At 36.0% G+C, this 22,537-nt stretch overlaps 2 protein-coding genes across 2 annotated transcripts in view; one reads left to right on the plus strand and one right to left on the minus strand.

Moving 5' to 3' along the window:
• The window catches only part of NUP62CL (nucleoporin 62 C-terminal like), an 89,815-nt gene extending 79,315 nt beyond the window's left edge, over positions 1-10,500 (minus strand). The window contains exon 1 of the mRNA XM_045537915.1: positions 10,409-10,500. The gene's annotated coding sequence lies outside the window, so the exon portion shown is untranslated. The remainder of the gene's footprint in view (positions 1-10,408) is intronic.
• DNAAF6 (dynein axonemal assembly factor 6) overlaps positions 1-22,537 on the plus strand; it is a 38,355-nt gene that overhangs the window by 10,574 nt on the left and 5,244 nt on the right. Inside the window, exons 3-5 of the mRNA XM_045537916.1 lie at positions 945-1,017; positions 3,447-3,552; positions 6,705-6,801. Coding sequence (XP_045393872.1) covers positions 945-1,017; positions 3,447-3,552; positions 6,705-6,801 — 276 coding nt within the window. The remainder of the gene's footprint in view (positions 1-944; positions 1,018-3,446; positions 3,553-6,704; positions 6,802-22,537) is intronic.

Genomic DNA, 22,537 nt, shown 5'->3' on the forward strand with positions numbered 1-22,537 from the left:
AGGACATTCTAACTTTTATACATGTCTGAAGTCTTAGGAGATGAAGTTGGGGGCCTGAGAAAGGAGAGACAGAGGTGCTAGTCTGCTAGGATCCCAGGAGATAAGAATTTTTTGACTGCCAGCAGTGGAGTAAGTTGAATCTGCAGGGTCTGACATCAGCAAGAACAATTAGTAAGAAATTAGGATTTTTCTTGAAATATCAAAAAATCACTGAGAGGGGCCAATGAGGGGGTGCCACTATACTGATGATGTAATATATATTATACTTAGTTAAAAAAATGTACTGGTGAGTCAGGGGCAGTCCTGTGGGGGTGCACATGCTTGTGCAGAGGATGACAAAATAAACTTGTATGAAGACTGAAATGCTTTAGAATGTATTTGACACTATTAATTTGGAGTTGCTGTTTAAATCGACTAGTTCAGTGTCATGAGACGGTGAGACAGAGTAGTGTTTTATACTTATAGTGAAAAGCAGTAAAAGCAATTATCAGGGCTTTTGAATGGATAGTTCGAAGTGTAAATACTTAGCCTCTACTTTCCCATACTTTTATCTCCCATCTAACTACAACTAGACACTTAAAATCCAAAAGTATTGACGCTTTTATACTAACACTTGGTTGCAATCTTCATAGAGATGAATGTGGCTCATTTCTCATCCCCAGGGATATATGATTCACTGAACTGGAACTGGGGATTTAGTCTGACTAAAGATCAATTCTGCCCTAGAGTCTATTAAACCAAATATTTTTTGAAAGAACAAGGAAAGCACATTCAAAATAATATGTGGCATCTGCCTCTCTGTTGTGTAACAAAGATGGGTAATTGAACTGGAAAGCTCTATGAGGTTTATAGATGGAAAGCTTATCAAATTTAAAGTATTACTAGTCATATAGGTTATACAAGCAGTAATTACAGAATGTTGGATTTTTTTTCTTCTCCTCCAGTCAAATTATTCATCTTGTATTGGAGCCATGGGCCCTGGGAATATTGGGCCACCAAAAAACGAAGAGCTCGAAGGTAACAAAGCAGTATAGATCAATATAACTTTTTCCTTGGCAGAAAAATTATAGGGAGAGTAATACTAACTAACACTAGTGCTTGTTACAATGAACTAAATAACAATATTGTATACTTGAAAGTTGCTAAGGGAGTAGATTTTAAGTGTTCTCATCACAAATAAGTGATATGTATATGAAGTAATGCATATGTTAATTAGCTTGATTTAACCATTCCACAATATATACACATTTCAAAACATTATGTTGTACATAATAAATATATATAGTTTTTATTTGTTAATTAAAGTGAATAAAAAAGAAAAAAGATGAACTAAAATAATCGTGGAAATGATAAACAGCCATTTATATATAAAGAAGTTTTTACTATACTGCTGGAGGTAAGTAGTTTTTTTAATAATGGAAATCAATATACCTAGGATTATCCACATTCCTTGGTATATTTTCTGAGATAAAAGACCATGAAATTCATGTGTGATCAGATAACTTTTTATTTATTAGGGTCTATCTATCAAGATGCTTAGCTTCTTTACCTCCCAGCCTCCTATATTCTGGCAATTTCATAGAATTCATTCAATAAATATTTTTTGAGAGGGGTCTCACTCTTTCACCCAAGCTGGAATGCAATGGCACGATCATAGCTCATAGCAGCCTTGAACTTCTGGGCTCAAGCAATCCTCCTACCTCAGCTTCCTGAGTAGCTAGGACTACAGGTGTGTGCCACCACGCCCAGCTAATTTTTTAATTTTTTTGTAGAGATGGGGTTTTGCTATATTGCCCAGGCTGGTCTTGAACTTCTGTCCTCGAGTGATCCTCCCACCTTGGCCCCTGTCAAAGTGCTGAGATTACAGGCATGAGCCACCACACCTGGCCTCAATAAATATTCATTGAGAGCCTATTAAGTATCAGGCAGTATGATCAAAATGATGCAGATCAAAACAGAAAGAGTCCCTGCCCTGACTGACCTAATAGATTTTTGGAGAAACCAGTAAAAATCTACACAATTTTATCTTACATTGAAATGCTTATAAATTAAAGTTTATGTGGTTACTTACAAAATCACAGGTCCAATAAACTAGAATAAATATTCTTTTATGTTTTTCCATTTTGTCTATACATTTTTACAGAGTTGAACATTTACAAATCTTTAAAAATGTAGAAGACTTTCTGTTGATCACGATTACCGTTAAACCAGAGGATGGGCGGGAAGAAGTGAATTTTATTTATCAATTTAGCTAATTGTGAAAGATTTTATCTGGAAAAATGTTTAAAATAATGGCTAAAATGAGGTCTGAGAATAGTTTTTAAATTTCAGTTATTATTACTGTACATACTCCAGAGGCTATTTGCCTTACTCAAAGAGCAATTCACTCCGTGGAGGACTAGTTCAAACTTGATATATTTCTGTGTTGCCTGTATTTCTGATAATGTAGATATAACAATCTCTAAATTCTGAGGGTAATGATTCATATGTAAAATGTTCTATACAAATCTGTAGTTAGGCTTTACAAAGCCCATGCTAGATAGAAGCAGATAATTTCAAAAGAATTGGCAGAATTGAGAACCTGGCAGTCAGGTACATTTCTGGGAATGCTTTAAAGGACTCACAGTAATGCCCTGCACTTAATGCTGGTCTCCATTTGATGCCACAATAGTTAGAACAAACATAAGCTGGGTTTTTCCATGCCTATTGGAGCCTATCTACTTTTAAACATTTTAAGATGACATGTAGAAACTCAAGCACATGCTCAGTTCTGTATAAAGGAAAAGTGATAGAGATTCTTTAAAGCTCATGTCTACATGAGGAAAATACTGGATTAAGAAATGCTCATTGCCTTCCTCTGGAAAGAGGCTTAAAAAAAAGAAAAAAATGATCATTGCCTCCACTGCTTTCAGTTTCTTTAACTTATATTGTTTTAAGAATTATATCATGTTTGCATCGAAAAAGTATCAAAGGGTTCTTTATATAGCAAAACACAATGCAAGATATTTCTATCCAAATCAGATTGATTATACTTTTACATATGATCTTATTTATGTTTCTGAAAAAAATGTGTAATATTTCTTTGCATATATATATAGAGAGAGGGTGTGGGTGGAGGGAAAGAGAAACTGGAAGCACCAGAATGTTAATATTGATTATCTCCGGGCAGTTGGATTGTAGATTATTTTCTTCTTTTTGTGTATGTGTTTTTCCCAAATTTTCTACAGCTGTTATTACAATTCTGCAATGTATTTGTTTGTATTGATAAAATTATTTAAAGCCAGTTGTTACAAATTTAGCTTGTTTTGACCAGAAAGAAGAGCTAATGATTACAAATAGAGAACGTTTTACTTGAGTTATCCCAAACTGAGGGTGAAGAAGAACAGGAGCAATTTAGAGGAGGAAAACAAGCAACAGCTTCAGCTTTATCTTCCCTTTCTCCACAGACATCCCTCAAACCAGTGAGGAAGAGAGCCGTGACATCTGGAATCCAGAAGATGTTCCAGAAGGAGCAGAGCATGATGATATGTGGGACGTTAGAGAAATCCCAGAGTAAGTCAAATGAAGCCAGGAATGTGTTTAGGGGTTTAAGTAAGATGTGTCATCTGATACCATTCTATTTTTGACAAGATTCATAAAGTAACTTATACCACAGAAAAGATAAAACTACAGCAGCACACAGAAGGCATGTATAATGGATGATTTTTTTTCCTTCTAGAGTAGAAACAAATACTAAAACATAACACCTTCTTGCAGTTATTATCTAGCAAAAACCAAAAAATATAGTCATTTCGATTATAAATTTATATTTAATGTCAGTTTGTTGTATAATGTGAAACTAACAGTGGAAGAAAAACAACCCATTAAATTGCAAGCATTCATACAACTAAATTTCAATACCATGTTTATGTGTCAAAGACCTGCTTTTAATTATTCAATGTTCTACAATTTTGGTAAGAGACTATGATCTCCCTCCAGTTATCAATTATCCAGACTTATTTACTAGATATTTCAAGATTATATTTAGCATTCAGTATATTTTGCAAGCAGGATTCAAGCCTTGCTTTGTATCCTTTTCAATGTCATCAAATTGTAAATATGAAATTTAGAATTATTGTAAAAAGCTTTTCATTCTGATTTAAAAAACCAATCATACTTTTAAGGAACTTAAAGTATGTTTATATACATAGTTGCAATTAATAGTTAAATAGACTAAGCTTTAAATATATATATTTTGAAATAAAATCTCAATTGAATACTTAGAATAGCTAGAAAGACAAAGCCAATATTTACTAAATTATAATGTACTTTATAAATTCTTTTTTTTTTTTTTTTTTGAGACAGAGTCTCGCTCTGTTGCCCGGGTTGGAGTGAGTGCCGTGGCGTCAGCCTAGCTCACAGCAACCTCAAACTCCTGGGCTTAAGCGATCCTACTGCCTCAGCCTCCCCAGTAGCTGGGACTACAGGCATGTGCCACCATGCCCAGCTAATTTTTTCTATTATGTATATTTTTAGTTGGCCAGCTAATTTCTTTCTATTTTTAGTAGAGACGGGGGTCTCACTCTTGCTCAGGCTGGTCTCGAACTCCTGACCTCGAGTGATCCACCCGCCTCGGCCTCCCAGAGTGCTAGGATTACAGGCGTGAGCCACCGCGCCCGGCCTACTTTATAAATTCTTAATAACTTCTATGGAAAGTGATCTGACAACTTTTCTAATTCTGACTACAAAACTGTCCAATACTTTAAAAAAGAACTTATACTTCCATCTTCTACGTCATTTCTGAAAATAGAAGCAGTGGGAGACTGCAGATAACTAACTAGAAAGTAGTATCCAGCTTTCAAATAAACAATGTCAAAACCATAAACCTCACAAAAAAATCAAAGGAGATTTTAGAACAATATTTCTGTCTACATCCTAAGAATGAAGAGAGTAAATCTCAGGTTATGTTTACACAGTGCCCACACATCCATATGAAAGGTAAGAATTAAGTCACTCATTTGTCGTATTGTCTAAAGAATGTCAAACATCCATATGCAGTAAGCTTCAAATTTGAGTAAATTTTTCACATTTCATCCTGATATTTGATGTTCTATAGATAGAACATCCACGAAAGCTTTAAATGAATAATAACTTCAGTGAAGATATGAGAAAAATTGCTTTATGAGATTTTTTATCTTTATTTTCTACCTCATGAAAATGCGTTTCAAAATGTTCCAGTGGGTAAAGAGGAAAACAGGTAAGGAACATGAACAGGCAGTTCACAAAAGAAGAATCACAAGTGGCCAAATAAAATAATAACAAGGGCTTCAGCTAAGGCACTGGCCTTGGGGAGAAGTATGAGGTCTTTGAGAATTTTGCAGGAAGATTTGGTATTTGATTAGACAAAATGGATGAGAGGAAAGCATCAAAGATGATGCTAAAGTTATTATACTAGCTTAGGTGATTGAGTAAATGGTGATGCAGTAACTTTCATAGGGATTATAGGTGGAGGAGACGCAAGCAGTGAGTTTGGCTTTGTACCTGTAGACTCCTAGGTGCCTTTAGGACATTCAAAGCAAACCTATACAGTAAGTACTTGGAAAATTGTGTCTGGAGCTCAGGATAGGAGCAGGAGCTTGCGAAAATCCATCTGAGAGTCATGAGCATATGGATCAGTCCCTTCTGATTGTTTTAACCTGGCTTCACCTTTCTAAATACTTGGGAGATATTACAGCCTATTAAGAAAAAAGGGCCCCATATCAAATAGTTACTTACTGTTAGTTCTGTTTGAACTCAGAGAAATTCCTTTTTCACTCTTGGGCATTCTTATTTGCAAATGGTCAGAAGTTCAATATAGCCCTTTAGTCTTCCTATACAGAGATTTTCCATTTCTTCATTAGGGTAGAATCAAGAAGAAAAAATAATTTGTAAAGGTTTGTTTTATGCTATAGGAAGAGATAGAGTGCCTTATTGCTGGGTGCTTCTATAAACCATTCTATCCCTAGGGGCCAAAATTTGGAAAGAAGGAAAGACTTGTCAGGTGTGAGGTGAAATACCAAAAAAATCTTCCATTGAACTTTTCTATAGTACTAGATTCTAAACACTATAATGTAGCTGTGCTGACTGCATTACTAGCTTCTATTACAACATCGTAGAGGTGGAAAAGACCATAGAGACAATTTAGTTCAAACCAACCACTCCCACAAATCATACAAATGTGGAAGCTGAGACCTCATGAGTTTGTGACTTAACCAAGGTCCACAGTTAATGACAGAAACAGTACTAAACCTGGATTTTCTAACTCTGTGGTTTAAACTTAGCAGAGGAGGATTTCTATCTATCCATAAACCCTGGGTTATGGGCCCAGTATTTTTTCTGAGCCATTGCTTTCCAGGAACAGACCTTCCTTTTTTTCTTCTGCTTTTAACCTTATTAGAATCTTACTAGAATTTCTCTCAATCCATTTTATTTGTATAGCTCTCAAACAATTAAGCTTTATTTTAGAAAGTAATAACAATCCTGCTTTTCAGTATTTGGTATTTTTACTGCATTGCTAGACTTCTTTTCCTTTATATTCTACTACATGCCTGAAAAACTGCAAGCACTGTATTTAGTCCTTTTATTTTTTTTGTAAATAGCATATCCTCATAAGTTTCTAGTTTTCCACTCTGTGACAGGAAATTGCTTTTCCTGTTAAGTCTCTATTATCATTGACATTTTTTCAGGTATGAGATTGTATTCCAACAGCAGGTGGGAACTGAGGATGTATTCCTGGCATTTACAAGAAAGGACCCTTCATCAGCATGTTGTCAGGATGTAGTGGTAAGCCTCTCCTCCCCTTCCCCATTTTCTATATGACTGCTGTAGCTAAATTGATTGTTATATATATGTATACATATATATATATATATATATAAAATATTGTAGACAAGGCTGAAAACTCTTTAAAAATAGTGGTTGATGTGTTTCAGATACTAGGGGAATAGTGTGATGGACAGTTTAAAATTAATAGCATGAAACCAGGCATGGTGGCATGCACCTATAATCCCAGCTACTCAGGAGGCTCAGGTGAGAGGATTGCTTGAGCCCAGAAGTTCAAGACGAGCCTGGGCAATGCAGCAAAACCCCCACCTGAAAAAATAAAATTAAATAAATAAAATAGGTAACATGTACAAAACAAACTAAGTTTCCATATTTTGGATAAGACTCACAAATAAACATAATAGAATCATATGACACAATACACGATTTCTAGTCCTATTAAAACTGCTCAATCTGATTGGACTAAATTTTCTTTCATCCTAGTTCTGTCCCATGTATGCCATCTGACTGGATATTAACTTCTGATGAGTTGAAAAGCAATCAGAATGAAATATTTCCTTCCCTGAATCTGTCTTTATCTTTTATTTCTGTATTTCTTGCAATGACTCAGCTTGTATTGGGGGATTTAAAAAGGGATTTTCTTAATTTTTGGAACTTCTGATTAAAAAGACTAAGAAGACATCTAAAATGTTACTTGGCTCCCTTATCTGAATGACACTATAGCATGTTGGAAAGCATCCTTTGCCAAGTCATTGTTTGTATATAATAGCAATGGCATTATCAACAGTATCAATGAGACCACCTTACTTTTGCTTATTTGATCCTCATAATAATCTTGCTGAAAAATCTAGGCCTAATCTAGGAGTGTGTAATTTTGCTCGTTTTGGCAACATACACAAATGATTCTTATGTTAAAATTTTATTTTTTGAGATCAGGGGCTATGTTTCTATCTTTTTCCCTCCTCTCTTATAATACATTATAGAATACTGAGCTACCCATGGGAGATGCTTAATATTTTTTCCTTAAGCAAATGATAAATGGAATTTCTCTTTTGCATAAACTTCAGGTTTTCTCTTATTAGCAAAATCTAACACATTCATTTAAATCAAGTAACATAATGGGAATAGTGACGTTAAGTACCTCAGGAGATTTTTCAAACTCTAATGAGTTAAGGTTTCAAGTAATCTTGAAATAATTAGCTCCCAGGGTTTTACCAGTAACATTCAAATTCCTCTCTCTTAAATTACTGTAAAATTGTGTTTTTGGTGGCTAGTGTTAGGGATCGCTCTAAATTCTGGAGAAATTCTAGGCCCTAAATAAATAAAAACTGTTGCTAGCCTTTCCGTTTCTCTCATGCAAATTACTACTAGTTTTAATAATAAAGATATTCAGAATGAAGAATCTTGGAAACTAAATCACACCTCATAATAGGATATACAATTTATCTAAAATCTGGTAAGTATATACAGAAGATGACTTGATACTTCCCTCTAATGAATTTATAATCAACTGAGGAGACAAACTAACATAAACAAACTCATTTTATTATTAAGAATTAAACTCAGTATAGATAATTGTAAGTCCTCTAGGAGTTCAAAAGGTTTGGATAAGGCATGGATACCACTGAATAGAAGCAGCAAATAAAACATCTGTTGGTGCTATGGCACTTTACCACTGATATATTGTTCTTTTTCTCTTTCTTTCCATTATTACTCTTTATTTCTTCATTTATTCAGTCTTTAAATACCTAGTGAATGCTAGTACATAGCAAGCACTGTCTTAAGTACTAGAGATACAAAAATAAATAAGAAACAGCCAATTGTCCTCAAGGAATTTACAGTAAAGGAGATGGATACCTAACAAATCATTGCAGTTCAGTATGGTAAGTACAAATTTAGAGTCATATATCAGGTACATAGTGACATAAAGCAGGAAAGGATCAACTTTGTTTGGGTGGATGGGATTTCTACAGTGGACAACATTCCAAGAAGGGCATTCCAAGCAGAGGGAAGAGCACATGGAAAGGTATTCAAGCATGAAATAGCATGGCATATTTGAGTAAGCAGTGAATATAACAAGAATAAAGAATAAATATTGGCAATGCTGTATTGGTAAGCTGACTCTCAAAAAATATAAAAAGTCCCAATTTGTAGCTTGCATTTTATCCTATAGGCATATTAATGATGACATCCACCATCATGCTTAACCCCCCTAGTAAGACTCAGAGTAAAGAGGCTGTTGAACCTATATCAAGTATTTTTGCTCAAATTTACATGCTTATCATTCCTGTTAATAATATGATGTTTAATTGAATCTAAGACAATATCAAATTGTAAACATGCCATTTACTTAATAATCACACTTAAGAGGAAAAATAGGTACACTATCACATTAAATGTATGCATTGATTGTATGATTCATCTTAATATGAGAAACATTATAATGTGGGGAAAATTGTACCTTAGAATTGGCTAAATATGTTATTTGGGTCCTGGACCTGGTCTGTAAATAACAATATAATCCAGAGACTATAAGAAGAAAGCCCTTGCTTAAGCTGAGGAAGGTAATAGGAGTATAATCTATTTAAGCACAAGGAGTGGTTTGGGGTTTAAAAATTCACAAAGATCATCCTTTCCTTTACCCTCCCTAGACTCCAAATAAGAAAGCAAGATTTATGAATTCCAAATCAAAGTGATGGTCCTAAACAAAATACTGAATTAGGAATATATATGTCTTCAGCAAACTTTCCTTCTAACCCCAAAGCCAAAGAGCCCCATTATTCAAATTCTGACTGCCCTATTGTTATCCTCCGCTGCTTTACTCCCAAGTTTGTAGCTGCCAACTTTCCATAAATCAGTGGTTTACAGGTTTGTTTTGTTTTGATTTTAGCTGTTAAGGTTTTTCTTCAAACAAATTTCTATGAGAAATCCCAACATACAAAACACATAAAGGTACCACTGCCTTAGTTAAAAAGGTACTACCACCCATGAGGCAGCTCTTAGGAGAATGACTGGGGTTCCTTGGTAAACAGTTTGGAAGATGCTGGTCTAGTCTCTCCTTCTTCTATTACACTTGAGAAACTAACATCAGGCTTACAAGGTATCAAATACTCATAGAAAGTAATGGAAAAATAATAGGAGAGCTAGAGGGCTTCTTCTTCCTAGGTGACATATACATTTTTCTTTAAACCTAATGAGTAGAAGGGCCCTACCTTGCTTTTATTTTATTTTGTTTTTTATTGTCCCTTTCATCTTCTAGCTATAGTCTCCATCCCTCCCCACAAATCTCCCACTGTAATGGGTTTGATATACATCCTTGACTATATATCTTTGAATACATATGTTTCATTGTTTCCTATAATTTTTAAAAATTCAACAAATACTTATTGAGCATCTACTATGTGCCAGATACTATGGGCCAGATACTGGATATACAGCGTTGAACAAAATAGACAATGTTCTTCTTCTCTCAAGGAGCTTACTGTCAAGACATCAAGCAGTCCATAAGCAGTAGTGCAGTGGCAGCTACTAGGTGAGCTTGCCAGACTTTCATAGATTCATCCAATAAGGAAACAATGACCCCAAAAAGATAGAGTTTATTACTTACACAGACAGTATTAGCAAGATCAGTACGGTGTCAGCTGCCTGTATCTCTTTGCCTACAGGAAGACAATGAACCAGACGGGCCAGATGACAGGCAACACAAGCAGCAAGGCACTCTGTTACTGAAGAACCAACTCTAGACTGCAGCTAGCTGTTTTTATAGTTTACATCTGTACCCAAGGGGAGGGAGGTGGAAAGTCCTATGTCTTACTGGAATCAGGGAGTAGGATGAGAAACTGCCTCGTGGCAGCCTCCCACAAGGTAGAGAGGCAGATAAGAAACAGCATTGAAGCAGCTCACAAGACTGCTCATCTTCCCATGTTCCAGGAGGATCACAGGATGTTCCGCCAAGACCCGGCTCTTGCTGTAATTCAACTTTGCGTACATGGACTATATGAATAGTGCAAGGTCACCAGAGTGTCAGTGTCATAGTGAAAATATTTCCCTACATTTACACTATGAATAAACATTTTTGTCCTTATTGTTTTCACTTGACATGTCATAATAGTAATACTAATAGGAAACAATTTATCTAATGCTTATTATGTGCCAAGCATTTCTCTAAGAACTTTACACATAGTCAATCATTAATCCTTACACCAACCATATGAAATAGGTGCTATAATGACCCCCATTTTACAAATGAGGTTACTGAAGTATAATCAAGTAACTTGCTTAAGGTCACACATTTAGAATCTGTCAGATTTGAATCCAGGCTGTTTGAATTTGATAAAAGTATATGCAAAGTGATATGAGTGCAAAAAAGAGGAAATCCAAGCTGACTTGACAATAGAGGTGGCATTTGACCTGGACAATTGAAGGAAAAATAATAGTTTGTCCAGCAGGAAAGGGTGAAAAGCTATCCAAGCAGAATGAACAGCATGAGCAATGCCAGAGTGCTATGAAAGTAGATGGTAAATTTTGAGAACTATTTATGATGTTCTTGAAGTCCCAGAATGCACTGGCATGAAGTAATATAGAAGCCAAAACAAAATAAGTGGCTTAGAGCTGCTTGAAAATGCCCTTGAATGTCACACATACCACTGTGCAATGAATATGTTCCCCCAAAATTCATATGCTGAAACCCTAACTCCTAATGTGATGGTATTTAGAGATTGGGCCTTTGGGAAGTAATTAGGTTTAGATGAGGTTATGAGGATGGGGCTCTCATGATTTGATTAGTGACCTTATAAGAAGAAACACCAGAAAGTTTGCTCATTCTCTCTCCACCATATGAGGACACAGCAAGAAGGTAACAATCTGCAAATCAAGAAAAAGGCCCTCACCAAAACTCAACTACGCTGGCACCCTGGTCTTAGGCTTCTAGCCTCCAGAACTGTGAGAAAAAAAATTCCTGTTAATTAAAGTGCCCAGTATATGGTATTTTGCTATGGAAACCAAAGCAGAGTAAGACACCATGAAAGCTGGACTTTATTTTGTGGGCATTAGAGTTAGTAAATGTTTTAAAGCAGATGAATGAAATGATTGGATGGGTATTACAGAACAACTCTAGTGGCATTGTGAAGATTGAATTTGGTGGTGATTATGATAGGAGATAAAGTGTGAGTCTGGGAGACTGGTAGTAGGAAAACCAGGTAGGTAATTGTACTAGTCTAGATAAGAGAAGTAAGAGCCTGGACTGTGGCAGTGGGGATAGAGAGAAAAGAATGGATTCAGTAGACATTTTGGAGGTAATGTTGATAGGACTTGGAAAATGGTCAAATGCGATATGTAAATGGAGAAAGAGCAGTCAGATTTCTAGTTTGGGTGACTAGGAAAATGGTGATAGCATTAATCAAGATATGGGAATATAATGTGGTTGTCTCTGAACGATAAACTTAAGGATGGTTTTTGTTTCTTTTTTCTCATCTGAATCTTCCATAGTTTTTACAGTTACTCTCTATTACTTTTGGAATGAGAGTAAGTAATCAACGGATGATTTTGTTTGCATGCTGCATGGGTGGGGTATGGAATGCAACAGAAAGAACACAAAGTTCTAGGAGAAAGATATTAAGTTTTGGTTATATTGAGTTTGAAGTGCCAGTAGGAAATCTTGCTGGAGGTGTCCAGTAGGATGTTAGAAATACAAATCTATATGGAACTCAAGAGATCAAAAGGGACTAGAGATGTTGATTTTCAGAGTTGATGGTGTTTGCTCTCTGCAGGTATTACAATATACCACTACAGATCGCTGGTTTTGCATCAGGCTTGGAATAAAGAGGAACTGATTTCAAGTATTTTGTGTGTGTGTGTGTGTGTGTGTGTGTGTGTGTGTTTGGGAAATAAGGTTGAGAGGGATGGTATGAAACTTGCAGAATGGGGCTAACTGGGGACAGAATAGGTGGCCCTTGGGATGGAGTCAACAATCAGGGACAGAGTTCAAACAGTGGCATTGTAAATTCTTACTCCAGTTTTAGGCCAAATATTGAAAATGAAGAGGAACTGGATCAGTGAAGCGAGGTTGGGATTGTGGCTTTAGAGATACCAACAAAGATAATGAGTGAAGTAAAAAAATCTGTCAGGTACTGGACCTCTTGGGATCCAGTTGGAGAGTATGGAAAAAGAAACTATAGGTATCAAAAGATATCTAGTAAGATAGTCTGGTTTCTGCATAGGACTATTTGTGGCCTGAAATGGGATGGATGCATTGGGGAAATAGGCCAGTGGATTCCCATTTTCACCCATGAGTGTTGAACAGCAGACTATCTCTAAAATCCAAAAATGAGTGGGGCTAGCCAGGGTTATTGGTATTCTGCCAAATTGTCCATTGTTTGTTCTAGGAGAGGGAGAAAACAGCTTGCAGATAGCTTGATGCTGTTTGAGCAAGAATGGATACATAATATTTTGGTGTCCTACTTTGATGGATTTATATTGATAAGGGGACATTCTGATGTGACCTAAAAAACAAGTCACTAAGCCTGGTTTTCTTTTCATTGTCCTCTCCTCCCTGGGATATGAACCTTTCCCAATCCCTAAATCTCACTGAGAATGGGATAAGAGTCAGGGATGGGATAGAAGTCAGTCACCATCCGGCTGACACAGCCAGGAGCCACATGTTTATCACACACGTTTTTTATCTCAGAAAGGGCTATCAATCATTCTGAACAAAGTGTCTGCTCATCCTCTAAGAATTCACTTGTTTCTGGAATGGTCTGCTTTTCAAATCCTGATTTCTCTCTTAAGGTTAAAACAGTTACATTCATTTATTTTTAATGAATAAATACATCTGGCTACTAGATAATGAAATGGATTTTCTTTTCCACTTAAAATTCTAGAGGATGGACACCTGTTTTTGTAATTTGGGGAATTTTTGGTGGACTTCCTGATTATGCTAACCTTGTTTGATTGGTTATATATCAGACCATGTGGCAGGGAGAAGGATATTTGAACTGTAATATGATTCTTTTTTTTTTTTTTGAGACAGAGTCTCACTCTGTTGCCCAGGCTAGAGGGCCGTGGCATCAGCCTAGCTCACAGCAACCTCAAACTCCTGGGCTCAAGCGATCCTCCTGCCTCAGCCTCCCGAGTAGCTGGGACTACAGGCATGCCACCATGCCCAACTAATTTTTCTATATATTTTTAGATGTCCAGCTAGTTTCTTTCTATTTTTAGTAAAGTCGGGGTCTTGCTCTTGCTCAGGCTGGTCTCAAACTCCTGAGCTCAAACGATCCACTGGCCTCGGCCTCCCAGAGTGCTAGGATCACAGGCATGAGCCACCATGCCCGGCCTGTAATATGATTCTTTATTATCAGTTCCAGGCAGCACAGTAAACCTTCAACTAAATTTCTAATAGTTCTCTCAGTAATATACATACCTTGATAGTTAATATCATAACAATCCTTCATAATAGTGGTGGTGGGAATGAATACTTTCCTAAAAGTTAATCTAATTGTATAGACTTAATATATTTCTGATTATGAAAATAATATACATTTAAATTTTTAAACAATACCAAAATCAGTACAGTTAACAATAAAAGTCCCCATAATGAGATAAAGATAGTGAGATTGGGGGGAGAGATTTAATTTGGAAAGAGAGTTTGAGGTGGGCTTAAGGTTAGGGAGGGAATAAAGGTGAAGAATGTCTTATACACATTACTTGGTAATAAATCAGTAATTTCATATTTTGATGATGTAATTTTGAGGAGTTTCCTCAAAACATCTAAATCACATGGTACAGAGTCCTTGAGCTGGAGCTGGCAAAAACTTCTGACTCCCTGCGAGCAGATTTGCAGATTGACCTTGGAAAATACTACTACTTGAGGGGTGAATAAAGAAAGAGGAAACTGGGAAGGGTTATTCAGAGATGGAAGGGAAACCATAATAGTATCTACTGCAGTAGACAAGTAAAGCAGGATTAGAATGCAGAAGTAACTTTTAGATTGTCAGTTAAGAAACTTTTGGTGATCTTTGGAAGAGACCAGCTTCAGTGGCATAGCAATTGCTGGACTGAAGAAAGCTGAGAAGTGAATAGGACATGAGGAAGAGAAAGCAGCAAATACAGATTTTTCTTTGAGGAAGTTTAGCAGAGATGAGGAGAAGAGCAAGGAGACAGATGGTTGTTAAGATGGAGGCAGGATTTAGGGGAGGTTTTGAGGATGGGAGAGACTTAAGTATGTTTTTCAGCTGATGACAACAATCCATTTGTTCATTCATACAATATTTATTTGGTTCCTACTGTGTGTCACCAGAACTAATAAACAGTAAAATGTAGTCATGGTATAGGCCCCTAAGGGACTTTCAGAAAATGGTGGAAGCTTTTTTGGTTGTTACAATGAGTATAGGATGTTATTGTCATTTAGTATTCAAGGCCAGGGATGCAATAAGAGGGACAGTCCTCAAGAATGAAGAATTGTCCTGTACCAAATGTTACTGTTGCATCCCTCCAGTTTAGAAACACTGTTTAGAAAAAGAAAGATTGAAGACATGAAAGTGACTACTCAGCAGCATTCCACCCTGTTGACTACTCCCTTCTTCTTGAAACATTGTTGTCTCTTTACTTTAATGCCCCCCTCCTGGTTTTCTTCCAAAATCACTGGACATTCCTCCTCTCCTTTTCTCCCAAATTACTGGTGCTTCCTCTGCTGCCTTAAGTTCTCTGAAGCTTTGACTTGTGTCTTTTTTCTCTATTCTCTTTCCATGTAGTCCCATAGCTTTAAATACCATTTATTTCTCTAGTCCTGACCTCTCCCATAAGCCCTAGATTGATATAACTAGCTACTTACATGGCACCTACCATTTGTTTAATAGGCAACTCAAACCTAACATGTCCAAAACAGAACTCTTAATTGCTTTCCCTAAACCTCTTTCTCATTCATCTTCCTCATGGCAACAACATTCACCCAGTTTTGCTCAAGCTAAAATCCTAAATCACCCCTCATTCCTCTTTCCTTTATACCTCATATTCAATCTATTAGCAAGTCTTACTGGCTCTATCTTCAAAATATATTCTAACTTCATCTAATTTTCATTACTACCACAACTGCTATCATGTTACAAACCACTAGCATCTCTACCTGGACCATTATGATTCTCTTCTGACTCATCTCCCTGCTTCAACTCTTGCTTCCTTATAGCCTTTCCACACAGAGTATAAGAGATCCTCTTCAAAAGTAAATCAGATCATGTCATTTCTTTGCTTAGAACCCTCAATGGCTTCCTGCTGCACTTAGAACAAAATCCAAACTCCTAATCTTGATCTATGAGGCCCTGTATGATCTAACCCTTACCTACCTTTACAGTTTTATCCAGTGCTGCATTTTCTTCCTTGTTTGTTATGTTCTACTCACCTTGGCCTTCTTTCTGATCCTTCAATATGCCAGGTTATTTCCCAATTCCTTGCCATTCTTTCCACCTAGAATGCTCTTCCCTCAGATAATGATAATTTTATCTCTTCCTTTCCAAAAATTTTATCTCCTATTTCATATTTAATTACATCAGATAGTACATCCAGAACTATATTATGTAATAGTAGTGAATACTGGACATTATTTCTTTTTTTTTTTTTTTTTTTTTTTGAGACAGGGTCTCACTTTGTTGCCCGGGCTAGAGTGAGTGCCGTGGCATCAGCCTAGCTCACAGCAACCTCAAACTCCTGGGCTTAAGTGATCCTGCTGCCTCAGCCTCCCGGGTACCTGGGACTACAGGCATGCACCACCATGCCCGGCTAATTTTTTCTATATATATTTTAGTTGGCCAGATAATTTCTTTTTATTTTTTTAGTAGAGACGGGGTCTCACTCTTGCTCAGGCTGGTCTCGAACTCATGATCTTGAGCGATCCACCCGCCTCGGCCTCCCAGAGTGCTAGGATTACAGGCGTGAGCCACCGCGCCCTGGCAATATTTCTTATTTCTCACTTTAATCAGAACCATTCCAGTGTTTCCTCATTCAGTCAGATACTGACCTTTGGGTTGTGTGTTGAGGCACTGTTCATCTATTCTGATTTTAAGAGTTCTAAGCAAGAATGGATGATAAATTTGATCAAATGTCTTTTTATCATTTGTGGAGATCATATGATTTTTTTTTACTTTTGATCTATTGGCAAATTATATTAATAAATTTTATAATATGGAACCATCCTTATATTCATTCATTCATTTACTCAACAAATATTTGTCGAGTGCCTACTATGTGCCAGGTACTGTTCTAAGCATTCGAGGATACCCTAGTTAACAAATCACAAATATCACTGCCCTCACAGAGCATACCTTCTCATGGGAGAGAGAAACAACATAAATACATAAATAGTATTGTACATTATAAGGTGAAGAGAAAAGGAGAAGGAGGGAGTGATAGGGAGTACTGGCATTGGTGGTGGCTACAATTTTAAATAGTGTGATCAGGGAGGACCTCACTGAGAAGGCAATATTTGAGCAAAGACTTGTGGAAGTGAGGTTTGGATGTTGAAAAGGTTATCTAAGTGAATATTTAAATCACCAAGATTTAAGACAGGAGGTAATGTTAGAAATATCAGTAGACAACAAGAAACTATTTTTAAAGAAATCTGGGGGAGTGTCCTAGGAATTGTTAGATGATTCCAACAAGAAGAGTAGTGGGTGATATATAGTGGGAGATCATGATATTTTTATTGTATATATTTAAGATATATACAACATGATGTTTTGATATGAATATACATAGTGAAATGGCTTTTACAGTCAAGCCAGTTAATATACTCATCATTTCAGGTAGTTACCTTTTGTGGGGGGATGGGTAAAACACCTAAACTCTGCTTTCTTAGAAAATTTCCAGTATACAGTACAATATTATTAACTATGGTCCTCATGCTGTACTTCATATCTAGAGATTTATTCATCCTAACTAACCCAAACTTTGTACTCTCTGATATGCATCTCCCCATCCTCCACCCCACCTCTAGTAACCACCGTTCTACTCTCTGTTTCTATGTATTCACCATTTTTTTAAAGATTCCACATATAAGAGAGATCATACAATATTTTCCTTTCTGTGTCTGGCTTTTTTCACTTAGCATAATGGAGGATGTGAGATTTTGTTTTAAAACTGGAAGGAAGGAGCAGAGCCATTGATGTGAGGGAGATGGGAGAAAATAACAGGCACCAACCGAGAGGACTACAAGGGAAGCAGTGTCATCGGGTAGGGGGGATCCAGATTTCAGTTAGACCATTAAGAAATTAAAGAGAATATTTAAAGAAGCTTAAGAGATAAGGGATGATGCACTGTGTGTTCCAAAGGACCTAATGGAAAAGGTTCAGGATTGGATGAGGGGTGGGAAATGGAGACAGAATAGAAGATATGAAGATCCATATGGTAATTATTATGCAATAAGAAATGATTTGGTAGTCTGAGGCTTCTTGTGGTTATTGAAAAATAGAGATAAAAGTATAATGAATTTAGTTCTGGTGGTCTCAAGACAGACAGTGGTGGTGAGGCTGTGAGTGAGTGTTCATGGGCTGAGGGTGGGTGCCATTGGATGTATGGAGGAATGCTCTTACTCCAGAATGAGCTGAGCTTACTCTTTACTTTTGTGACAGGAGAGGAGTCTTGAGTCTAAGACCTACTTAAAAAAAAGACAGTACTGGACTGTTTCAAAATGGTAACATTATAGGAAATTTATCTATTAATTTTAAAAGATGATCTATTGGTTTTGTGCCCTAGTTTTGGAGAATACATACCTCTATATTTTTATTCTTCAGAGATAAATATTTATATAGTTTCAAAGTAGGGATCCATTACCTTTAACCTTTTTTTTTTCATTTTTATATAGATCATCATTGTTTATGAGAGTTTTTATGAAATACTTAGTATGGCTGCAGTGAGAAAATATCTCATACATGTTTCCATAGTTAAACAATGAGAAATTAAATCACTGAAGCAATTCAGAATAAAACCTACCCCAATTTTTTCTGTTAATCAAAATTTCCTAATGTTGTTACCTTTCAATCAGAAACTCAAATAGTCTTAACTTATTTCCTAAGAATCAAATTTATTGGAGGTGGTTGCTATATTTTTGTCAAATAGAAATATTTGTATAATATCTAGAACCCATAAATTATTTTAGAATATCTTCCTAAGTATCAACTCAAACCCTTCTTAAGAAGTGAAGATAGTGCAGACCAGCCAAGTTACACATAAGATTTTTTTTTTTATTTATTCATCACTTCTGGTGGTGACAAAGTGATAGTTCAAGAGGAAACCTAGAATGGATGCCCTCCATGGAAGACTTGCTATTTGAACTTCTCATGTCAGTTTTCAATCATCTTGCAATATTACCAAAGACACTTATCTGAGGAGCTGGGGAGCATATGGTAATTGCTTACATATTATAGGAATATGATGTTTTAGGAACCATCTTGTCATATAAATCTCTCCTAAGAACAAGACAAGAAAGAAGAGATTTAAAACTCACAGGGATAATCCCTCAATAATGACTCCCTCCAAAGGCTTTGGTATAGTATGCCAGCTCTGTTACAACACATATAGGGGAATAAATGAAAGCCCATGAAAACAATTTGTAAGCACTTTGACCTACCTTTACCTCTCTCCAGGAAAGCTTCAAGGTAAATTCCCAGAGACAGACTGAATAGTTTTTGACTAATTGCCTGAAGACAAGCTGAAAATGGGAAGAAGGGATCTTATAAACCTTAAATTAGTGGAATTTTTTCCTGTTACTTTTTATTTACAAGGCCAAAAGGCTGAACTAAAGTTAGTGATGGGTACTGTGGTAGTCACCTTCCAATATGGCCCCCAATGATTCTGATCTCCTGATATTCTTCCTTTTGTATAGTTCCCTCCCATGTTCAGTAGGGCTGGCCTGTGTAACCAACAAGATATTTTTTAAAAATGAAACAGTGTAATTTATGAGGCTATGTTTTTAAAAGGCTTCTGCTTTGATCTTTTGGATTATTCACTCTGGGGAGAAGACAGCTGTTATGTTATAAGGATGCTCAAGAAACTCTATGGAGAAGTCCATGTGGTAAAGAGCTGAGGCCTCCTGCCAGCAGCCACGTGAGTGAGCTACCTTGGATGCAGACTGTCTAGCCCCAGTCAAAACTTCAGATGTCTGCAGCCACAGCCAATATTTTGAATACAACCTCATGATGGACCTTAAGACAGAACCACCTAGATGAGCTACTCCCAAATTCCTGATCCATGGAAATTATGTGGGATAATAAATATTAATTTTTTGAGCCATAAATTTTGGGAGGGGCAAAAATAGGTAACCAACAAACAATAAATAACTAATAAGTGACAGAACCAGTCAAACCAAGTTTGACTCCAAAGATTGACCTCCCAAAAGGTTGAAAGTTTCCCAGTGAAATTTTTAGTTTACCTGTTAATATTAAAATAATTCATTCCTTGAAATGAATTCAATTTGCATCCTATGTAAAGAGAGGAACATCAATCCCTTCAATTCTTTGGTCAGTGGCATCATCCTGTATTTATTAATGTTTAACAAGTTAAGTCTTGAGCACAATCTGTTAGAGGTCCATTAACAGCCGTGTCTATTTTCCAGGTAGTCATTGAAAGTATTGTTGAAGAAGTCTGATTTATGTTTCCAGAGTTGTTTGTCTGCTAAGATTCGCATTGAATCTTCTATCTTGAGAGATATTAATGTGTACCATTCTGTCTAATTTGTCCCTTATCTGAAACCGTTTTAGTATACAATTTTAATTTCCTTAAGAGGAAAAATTAGTGAGTTGTTTCTGAATTATCCTTCACTAGAACAGCGAATGATTTTAAGAACCACTTCAAAGATCTACCCAAAAATTGTATCTAAATTTTGCATGTCATAGTTTTTCCTCTCTCAATTATCATTTTAACCCTGCAAAAATAATATTTTACCTTGAAAGGTCTAAACATTTCAGACTAAAGAAACAAATATTTGTATCCTGTGGGCCATGTGACATGAATCAACATGAGATGTTAAAGAACATCTCTTCCTTCCCCATTAGTATAGTGGCGAGTAAAAAAACAAAACAAACAAACAAAAAAGAACATCTCAACTTGATTATCAGACCTGAATGTTACTACAGTAAAAATGGGGCTTTCTTTGTTCAATAGACCCTCATTTACTGAGGCAGAGCACCTATAACTATTCTCTTTGAGAAATGTTCTATTTCTCTCACTTAAAGCATCTCTAATTATGGAGATCTGAGTTTTCAAACTATAAATTAGGAGGTAATTCTTGGTTAAATAAAAATATTAACCATAGGAATTATTTAGATAGTAGCATTTTTAGAGCTCTATTTACAAATCTTTGTTTATATACAGGTTTAATACAGTAAAATATAATTCACAGACATATATTGCTCCACATACATTATATTACAAAAACATAATTGCCTACTTTAAGCTTCTTAAAAGGAATTTTCCATTACTTATTTGATATGTATTTTCCTCATAACTTGTTGCTTTTGTTCTGGCCATTCCAGCCATGAAATCACCAAATGTCTAATATTTCAAGTCTTCTAGTTCATTTTAGAGAAGGCTTCATAATTTACCTGAACTTTAGGTTGCATTTCCTTTTTGTCATCTCATCAACTTCCATCAAAAAGAAAATGAATATAAATTAGAGAGATGAGACTTTGTATTATGGTAAAATATAAATTGTGTAAAATTTACCATTAGTGAAATTTAGTATATTCACAATGTTGTGCAGCCATCACCAATATATAATTCATACCCATTAAGCAGTTACTCCCCTTTCCTCCATCTCCCCAGCCCCTGGCAACTACCAATCTACTTTTCATCTCTATGGATTTGCCTATTGTGGACATTTCATATACATAGAATCCTATGATATGTGACTTTTTGTTCCTGGCTTCTTTCAGTTATCATAATGTTTTTAGGTTCATTTATGTAACAGTACTTTATTCTTTTTTATGACTGAATAATATTCCATGATATAGATATACCACATTTTGTTTATCCATTTATCACTTAATGCACATTTGAGTTACTTACACATTTTGGCTATTGTGAATAGTGCTGCTTTGAACAAAAACATTATGTACATGTTTTTGTTTGAACACTTGTTCTCAATGCTTTTTAGCATATACCCAGGAGTGGAGGTGCTGGGTCATGTGGTAATTGAGATGAGATATTCCTAAGTAAAATCTTACTAAACCAACAAGTAGTCCTTTTTGGGAGGTGGGGGTCATATTGTTAATTCTCTTTTGTTATGATAACAACCTTTCTGGGCACCTACACCTCCCTAGGAAATATGGTATGGGAGTTTATACCAAGAGACTACAAGATGGCATTACCAACCTACACCCAATATAGGAATTAAACATTTTTTATACAAATTGCCCCCTGATATAAAGGTGATTAAAGATCCCCAACTTTAGCAGATGCACTAGTATATACCTTCTGACAATGAAGGTTACAGGCAAGCAAACAAAATGTTTCTATATAGCTCTGCAGCTAGATAAACCTTAGTCAAATTACAGGTGGTTGCCTTTGGGCCACTCATTAAATTTCTCTGTTATAGTTTCGCCATCTGTAAAATGGGGATAATAATCCCTGATTCTCAAGATTGATATAAAGATAGGGCATAGCTCAGAACATAGTTTGCACATAATAAATATTAGTTCTGTCTTCCCCATATATTCTTACACTCTTCAAATTAACTATTCTCCAAGATAATAGT

Source organism: Lemur catta, chromosome X, assembly GCF_020740605.2.
Source record: "Lemur catta isolate mLemCat1 chromosome X, mLemCat1.pri, whole genome shotgun sequence".
In the NCBI taxonomy this organism is placed as follows: domain Eukaryota; kingdom Metazoa; phylum Chordata; class Mammalia; order Primates; family Lemuridae; genus Lemur; species Lemur catta.